At 37.4% G+C, this 8817-nt stretch overlaps 1 protein-coding gene across 1 annotated transcript in view; it reads right to left on the minus strand.

Annotated features, from left to right (window-relative positions):
• Positions 1–8817, minus strand: part of ASAP2 (ArfGAP with SH3 domain, ankyrin repeat and PH domain 2) — a gene marked incomplete at its 5' end in the record, with an annotated part of 44126 nt that overhangs the window by 17346 nt on the left and 17963 nt on the right. Inside the window, 9 exons of the mRNA XM_010153108.1 lie at positions 128–241; positions 1228–1295; positions 2462–2577; positions 2783–2868; positions 3305–3494; positions 5207–5301; positions 6028–6161; positions 7401–7567; positions 7677–7725. Of these exons, the coding sequence (XP_010151410.1) occupies positions 128–241; positions 1228–1295; positions 2462–2577; positions 2783–2868; positions 3305–3494; positions 5207–5301; positions 6028–6161; positions 7401–7567; positions 7677–7725 (1019 nt within the window). The remainder of the gene's footprint in view (positions 1–127; positions 242–1227; positions 1296–2461; positions 2578–2782; positions 2869–3304; positions 3495–5206; positions 5302–6027; positions 6162–7400; positions 7568–7676; positions 7726–8817) is intronic.

Raw genomic sequence — 8817 nt, forward strand, 5'->3', positions numbered from 1 at the left:
AAATTTTAAGCTACTGCATTTTACTACAGAGCTTTATTTCGCAGTGCCTTCATACCTACAGTAAAAATATTATGAACATCATGCTTAGAGATACATGTACAGAAAAAAACAATGTACTGATACAAACCTGCAGCTTTTCATCCATATCATCATCACTTTCATCCAGATCTTCATGGAGTAACCGCCATTCATATTCTACATGGACATGAGAATTAAATCTTCCGGACAGCGCTTGAGTAAGCTAAGGACAAAAAGATGACTGTTGACACTTACATTATGCGCTGTACTGATTTTCAAAGAACGTATTTAAAACAAACAAAACCCATATATAGAAGGAACCTTAGTTTCTAACTACAAATATTACTTTTAATTTAAAAATAGATTTCAGTAATTGAGAAAGTTACTGCACTAAGTTTAAACTCTGACCAAACCCAACACAAACACATCAAAAGCATCTAGGCTTTTCATTAACCACAGTAGGTTCATTCTCCACGGCAAATCCATTCTCCATTTTCTGACAATAAGCAACACACCCTATTTGCTTTGAATTAGAAACTGCAAGTCAAATAAATTAACTTTGTGTTGGAATGGACCTTTGAAGACTGCCTAGTGCACCCCGCCAGTACCATGGGCTGGGACATCTTCCACTAGATCAGGTTGCTCGAAGTCCCACACAACCTGACAATGAACATTTCCCATGATGAGGCATCCACAGCTTCTCTGGGCAACAAGAAAATGGCCTGAATCCATGTCCTTCACCCACAAAAAGTACTTTAGTGATTAGATTTCAATGAGATGGCAGACACTTGGGGATCTGGGACTAATTGCTCAAAAAGAATCATTCTCTGGCTCCAAGAAGTTTCGCATTTCTAAAGCATCTAAAACGAAATATAATTTTCTTCTTAGAAAGAAGCATATAGAATCATAGAATGGTTAGGGTTGGAAGGGACCTTAAAGATCATCTAGTTCCACCCCCCCTGCCATGGGCAGGGACACCTTCCACTAGACCAGGTTGCTCCAAGCCTCATCCAGCCTGGCCTTGAACACTTCCAGGGATGGGGCATATATAATCTCCTCTTATATAACTTGATATAAGCATATAACTGTTTCTAAACATGTAACTATTCCATCTGGAATATATGAGTTGAATATTCTAGTGTAAACTCTTAAATATTCAGACATGATTCAGCTTGTAAATGCAGAAGCACACAAAGATGCAACACTTACCAACTCTTCACAGTGAGTATGTTTCAAACGTTTAGCTATATCGAGTGGCGTCTCTCCTGATTCATTAGCTATATTACAGCAAGAAAAGAAAGTTATGCTAGGCATCGCTATTAACATTCCCCTTCCTAAAGATAAAGACAAGCCTGCAGGTATGTAGTGAACTACTAGACCAACACACTCTAAAATTCATCTCTTTCTTTCATATGGAGGTCCACCTCATACCAACCCTTTGAACGTGACGTGCAGTAGCAACTCAACATGCCATCTATGGCTATCATTCCGTATGAAGTGGCAGTATATAAGTAGGCAACAAGATATCAGTCCAAAATCTTGGTATTTACTTATCTAAATTTATTTTAAAAAACAAGTGTAATATATCAGTTTTAAACTTGACCTAAACAGTAAATTTTGATTTTTTTTTATAATCAAGATGATATTCAGAGAATTATGGTACTCAATTGAGAAAAAAATGCACTTATTCCACCTTCACTGGTTCTTATCTGAAGCAGTGACAAATCATACAATCACAGAATGGTTTGGGGTGGAAGGGACCTTAAAGACCATCTAGTTCCACCCCCCCTGCCATGGGCAGGGACACCTTCCACTAGACCAGGTTGCTCAAAGCCTCATCCAGCCTGGCCTTGAACACTTCCAGGAATGGGGCATCCACAGCTTCTCTGGGCAACCTCTTCCAGTGCCTCACCACCCTCTCCAGGAAGAATTTCTCTCTTCTATCTAATCTAAACCTCCCTACTTTCAATTTAAACCCGTTACCCCTTGTCCTGTCACTACAGGCCCTTGTAAAAAGTCCTCCCCAGCTTCCTTGTAGGTATTAGAAGGTTGCTGTAAGGTTTCCCCGGAGCCTTCTCTTCTCCAGGCTGAACAAGCCCAACTCCCTCAGCCTGTCCCCATAGCAGAGGGGCTCCAGCCCTCTGAGCATCTTCGTGGCCTCCTCTGGACTCGCTCCAACTGGTCTATATCCTTCTGATATTGAGGGCTCCACAGCTGGACGCAGCACTCCAGGTGGGGTCTCACAAGAGCAGAGTAGAGGGGCAGAATCCCCTCCCTCGACCTGCTGGCCACACTTCTCTGGATACAGCCCAGGATACGGTTGGCTTTCTGGGCTGCCAGCGCACACTGCCAGCTCATGTTCAGCTTTTCATCTACCAGTACCCCCAAGTCCTTCTCTTCATGGCTGCTTAATCTGAAACTGAAGTACACGTTACCCTTTTACCTATTTCAATAGAAGCCTTCCCTCTCAGCAGCAGCTTGAGGCACTCAACGTTGTCCGTCAGACAGCAGTAATGCAGGGCCGTGCTACCTTTACATGTCTGCTTATCTAGATTGCCACTATTGGAGTACAAGAAAGAAGAAGAAAACTGAATAAACTTAATTTCTTACCCTGTATCAATACACCTCTCTCGTTACATGATTTTAAAAGAATAAAATTACACTTGCAAGTACTAGAATCAGTTTTAGTATTTGTATTGATTTATTATTTGTATCACTTGACATAAAAGCAGTACAAGTGTTTTTAATTGTTTTCTATACTTACCTGTTCTGTACTAAGAAGTCAACTATATGAAGGGATGTTCGATCAACTGACCTAACAGCAAGGTGAAGTGCTGTTTCGTCTTGTTCCTAAGAATAAAATAAAAGAGCACATATGTTTCTTCTGATCTACAGAGAAGCAGAAATTTTCTTAAGGCATAAATTAGACCAATTAAAACATTTAATTTCAAAAGACATGCTACCATTAAAACATCTCTTGTCAAGACTTCTATTGCTATCCTTTCATTCCTTTAAAGTAAAAAACCAAATGGGTTGAAAATTAATAGATTATTGAATGATTTAGTTGAATTTTTTAACACATTTAAAATATGAGAGTATTTTGAAACAATTTTAGGTTAAAATATTTAGTATCTTCTTTTGTTACTGTTAAATTACACCATTAAAAGGACAGGTCTTCAGAACAGTGTTTCAAATCTTATTTTCAAAAAGAACAAATAGTCCTTTTTAATCAATGAAAGAATATTGCACTTGTAACAATGTCTCTAATAAAATTTACAACTCTTACGTGGCCATTGGCCAGTGGAATTTTTTCTGTGAGATCCACGCCGTCAGCATATACTTGGACTAATCCAAGAATGTCTCTTGATTTGACTGCTTCACAGAGAGCGTGCAATTTAGCTGCATTGTCAGCATGCTTCTTCCTTGCATATTTTCTCTCAATATACTTGGCAGTAATATAATCTTTTCTTGCATTCCTGAAATTGAATATAATTTACTTCTATAACTTTTAGCAGAAGATACACATTAGAATTTCCATAAATACATTCAAGTCATTTGAAATGAGATCTGGGAAAGATTATTTCTCATTCATTATGACGATTTTCCTTTTTAAATATGCATGTAAGACGTGCAGTCTCATACTTCCAGTATGAAATGTAGCTACAGAAGATGAATCAAATACCCAGTATGAAGACAGGCCATGAATTTTCCCCTCTAAACTGTGGTGTGAAATTGAGATGATCAAGATTACCCAGGTCTACATACAGAAGGTACATCAAAGCTTCATAATGCCGGTTTGCTAAGAGCAGCCTTGCAGGTTTACGTTTACCTGCCTTGTACACACATGCTGGAAAGGGATGGAAGGCATGGGATAGGAAAATCTGTCTTATAGCTCTGCACAGACTATTCAGGCCTTGGACCTCTATTCACAGCAGTGAGCACGTTCTGTGAAACAACTCTTCATCAGAACGGTAACAGGGGGGGATGTAGTGGAGTTTTTTGTTTTACCTCTAAACTGAGGTAAAAAGTTAGTAAACTTGAAACAGCACAGGAGTTGCCACTTTTGCTGCTGATAATCCAGCTAGCAAATGACTACTCCTCTTCCCACCACAGCAAGGGAGGAGCTTGCATGCCTCCCAAAGGCGTAACTCCTTACCAGCTCTTGGGATGTGCACAACATTGCACAGAAGGCATTTTAAAAACCCATAGTTTATCATCTAGATTCCATACAATGTGAAAAAAACCAACCAAACAAACAAAAAAACCCCAATAAATTGACTCAATGGGTAGCTCTTGTTCCTAAAGGACATGACAGTATTCCGTCAGTTTCTTCAAAGTGCCTGTCTTTATGTTCTCATTTCATTAAAAAAAGCTCCAAATTTGATATGTAGATCTATCAAACTGAATGACTTTTTTAAATACCAATTTTTATAATTCTTATGTTATTGATTTAGCATTTAGTAAAAGTATTAGTAATTTAATTAATAGTCTTTATTATTATTATTGATAGGGGTAGTAAAAAATTACTTAAACTGCATGGCTTAACATCGGTTCTGTCAAAATGGTGAAAGTCCAGATAATGTAAAATCAGCTTCATCCAAAGCCAGTTCTTCTGGGTTTGTTTCTGCATCGTTTACTAGCTCTTTTACGATGGAGCAGTATCCAGCCAAGCTGGCAGCTGTTCTTGCTGTGTCTCTGTCATCACACTTCAATGTTTTCCAGGAATTCAATTAAATGTTCTGTCTTTATTCCACATAGTTATGGACTTAAGTCCTAGGTTTAGTTTCTAAACACTAGGTGTTCAGTATCTTTCAGGTAAAACGTGCACCTTATTTCAACTTCTATTTTCTGTTTAAATAATACAAAATTAATAGCTTTGGTTTTAATCCCTACTCTTGTGTGCCTTTAAAATTCCCAACAAGTCATGTTTGATTTGTGTCTGTCCCACAAATCCGGATTCAGAGAGTTAGTAAAATAATCCTTACTATTAGGGAAGATGAAGTTAGATAAAGTTCGATAAAACCAACATGCAAAGCATCTGAAAAATTGTTTACTCCTTGGCTGTAAGGCAATATATAAGACATTATACATGTCCCACGGACTGCTGGTGCAAACCATAATGGCACAACCCATTAGCAATATTAAATTAAACGCCTGCCTTTTTCGTAAGTAGTGGCTCTTTACTTACATATCACTGCTTGGATTAGGTTTGACCATCTCATCAACTGGCAGACAGAATTCCATAATCTCATTAAACCCAGCATTCCCAATATTCTTTGCAAGCTGTTAAGAAAAATAATCCACAGCTCAATAAACATGTTCAGTTATTGGCCAAACACATACTAATGGGAGGACAAGGGAAAATGGGAGTTAGAATCATAGAATCATAGAATGATTGGGAGTTGGGAGTTTTTGTTTAGTTCTGCTGCTATGCCAGTGATCATGAACAGATTAGGTAGCATTTTGGATGCCAGTTTTCAGCTGGGATTTAATACACAAACAGGTAACTGCAGAACAATCCATCAAGACACCAGTTCATAGAGTAAGTACAAAATATTCTATGCTGGGTAAGAACACACATATGGACTCCCACAGAGCAGCTGCTATGTGGTAACTTCTTCATGTAGCAAACCTGAATACATTTTCTTCCTCTGAGGATTAAAAATCTCTTCTAAAGCAATGCTAAATAATTAATGGGATAAGTATTTGTGAAGTCCTTCAATTTTTAATCTGAGAGGCACACTTGTACTTCAAACAGCTGTATTCTTTTAAAAAGCAACCAAGACTAAAAAGATTTGGAAATACAAAAAACATGAAGCGCTATTAATTTGAATTCTAAGATTAGGCAAAGTTTACAGTAAGACACTATGTTCCAGGAGGTTCCCTTAAACTTGAAGAATTAAGCTTTCTTAAATTATGTTTATGAGGAGGCAACTTTCAAGATTGGAACAACTGTATTGGAAGTATTTTATAGTACTATTTTTAAGTTAATAAAAGCAATTTGATTACCAAAAGTTCAGATGTTCCCAGCACATCTAATGTAAGTGACTGCATTCTGGAATAGTGAACACCAAGTTCTCTATGGATTCCTGAACATTCAATGCAAGTTAGAATTCCCAAATTTGTTGAAAGCCAGGTAGGATCTGAAACAGAAAGCACCCCCAGCATTAGCATTTATCCAGGTAATTATTTCATTCTAGAAAATGTAGAATACAGAAATGAAATTGTGTAACATAAGGTTACAACCCTCCTCAAACCATTGCAGGAAAGGACCTTGCCCTAAAGGGAATTGCTCAAACAGCCCCATTTGTCGTTCTCTGCACAGCTTTGCGGAACTGCATTTTTCCATCACCAACATAACGATGTCACATTCTCAACTGGGGGTATAGGTGCAGTTCAAACTGAATAACAATACCTACAGGGTTGGGGTTTTTTTGTATTTCACATTTTGTATAGACTTTAGACTAAGTGAAGCAGCAGTGATTCTGAAGCATACATACAGCACCACACTCCAATGGAGACTCGACTCAACTATTTCCAAGATACTAAGGCTCATCCCTCTTCTTTCATTATCCTTGCTTCTCTTTTCAGCTGGTATTTGGATTCTTGCTGTAATGTTCCCTTATTTTCCAGACAAATAATTAATTTCTGAATATTTAGACAGCTTAGAAATACATTTATTTGATAAAGGTTTGGTAGTAGCTATTTAGAATCTTCTCCTTTAAAGACAGCAGGATTGACTCTTCTCATAGTTTTATATAGTATCTATTGCTGGAAGTTACTATTGATTTATAAAGTGCATACAGCTTCAGATCTGATGATTTCAACTACAGTTTCAGACAAAAAAAACCCCCTACGTCCTGCGGTGCCTCTGCAATATAAAAGAACACAGGAAACAGCAGGATTTAAAAAAATAATTTGGAGAGGATTTAAGTAGAAATTCATCGATCAACAAACCAGCACTGCAGACCATTAGCAGCAGGTGCATTCTCTTCCAAATGTGCACAGTCTTAGACATATTCCCTAGCTCACTCTTAATATCAAACATAAAAAATAAAGTGTATTAGCAAAATGCTTGAAGCATCTTACTGCTGTCCAGTCTTACCAAAATCTTAGGTGAAATATGGGCTAATAAAATAAGTTCAGTTGATTTATATAAGCAAAAGTTACAATTCACAAAACACACAGGAGAAAAAGAAGCTGCTTAGTAACTTTTCTCCCCACTGGCAATATGCATATAGCAAATCAAACACTAAAGTAGTGCACTTAGATTGTTAGCATATTCCATTACGTGTATAAAATTGAAAGCATAAAACACCACTTTAAATACTGGCATGAGACACAGAATTTTTACCAATTAGAAATATGCTTAATTGAGTCACCTTGTGCTCCACAGTCACAACACACATCATTTCCAGTCATCCTCTGGACTTCAGATATAATTTCTTTTGTCAGTTCCTGGACAATATTATTTTCTCCTGTGTTATCATCTCCTTTGAATGCATTATTTAAAGCTTCCTCTTTGCTGTTTTGTAGCACAGATGTCCATCTAAAATGGCAGGAATATTATGCTATGAAATGTTTCAGCACGTCTAAAGTTCGAGGTAACTTCTCAGCAGAACACCAGTACCAGAAATAAAATTAGCAAAGAAACTCACATTTGACATTCCTGTTCATCCTCTGCTTGAAAGTGGTACGTCCTGTCGTCTGCACAATAAATAATTCACATAATGATTAAAAAAAATTATTGGAAAACTGATTCTGCAGAAATGTCAGAAAAACCTAAAATTAATTGATGTATGGCTCCTGAGGTCTCCAGTCTCATCACTGGAATGTTGATAGGCAAAAAGTCTATTTAGCAAGTTTCACTCACACTGCCTACAATTCATCTGTGTTCATGCCTATGTTTACAGAAGGTGGCTTCCTGCTCTTTAAACAGAAATTGTTTTCTTCAGTGCTGTGCTTCCGTCACATCAGCAGCAGGAGAGCACAGTAATTTTTCCAAGTTCTAGATATAACCTCAGTAACCACAACTCTAAGGTTCTGCTGGGGAGGGTGGTGTGTGTGTGACTAAAATATTGAGTCCACATTTGAGTTAACCTGTGTATATAAGAAAGATTTAGTTTCCAAATGAGCTCTTAAAACCACAGTAATCAAAAATGACAAAACAAATTTGACAGACACAAAGTCCAAACTACAATCATGATAAACCCAAGCTGTTTCAATTAAATCACGCTCAAAAATTTCAACTGACTGCACTTTCACAATTCTAAGCATTGTTATGAAAGCATACTACATTTAGTTCTATGAAACAAAAGACGTATGATGTAGTTTGGTGATTGAGCTGGAGTTAAAATTAGTATAGTTGATGAGAAGAACACAGGTAAATCTACAGGCGAAAAGATATTCTAGGTTAAAAAGTCCTAAAGTTTGAAAAACATTCAGGCAAAAAGGCACTAAAAGATAGCTTCAAGCATGGAAAATGTGAAGAGAGTAAGGAGACATGAAAGGGCAAAAAGAAAAGTGTTAGATAAAAAATAAGAGATTTTTATCTTGCCACGATACAGCAATTTGCAGTTTTGAAAAAAAAACAAGGAATGTTTTTAAAATCTATGGTAAAATTGAAAAAGTGAAATGGAGAAGTCCATGAGGCCAGTTATGCCCTGTCCTGTGCATGATGGGACAAATGATAATGTTGTGACAAGCTGGTACTGGGCAAAACACGACATGGTGATCAACAAAAAAAAGTGCAAAAGTAAACCGGGAAGACCACTTGCTCGTGCAGACATGGAACCGCTC

The sequence above is a fragment of the Eurypyga helias genome, unplaced genomic scaffold (assembly GCF_000690775.1).
Source record: "Eurypyga helias isolate BGI_N326 unplaced genomic scaffold, ASM69077v1 scaffold12076, whole genome shotgun sequence".
Taxonomy (NCBI): Eukaryota; Metazoa; Chordata; class Aves; order Eurypygiformes; family Eurypygidae; genus Eurypyga; species Eurypyga helias.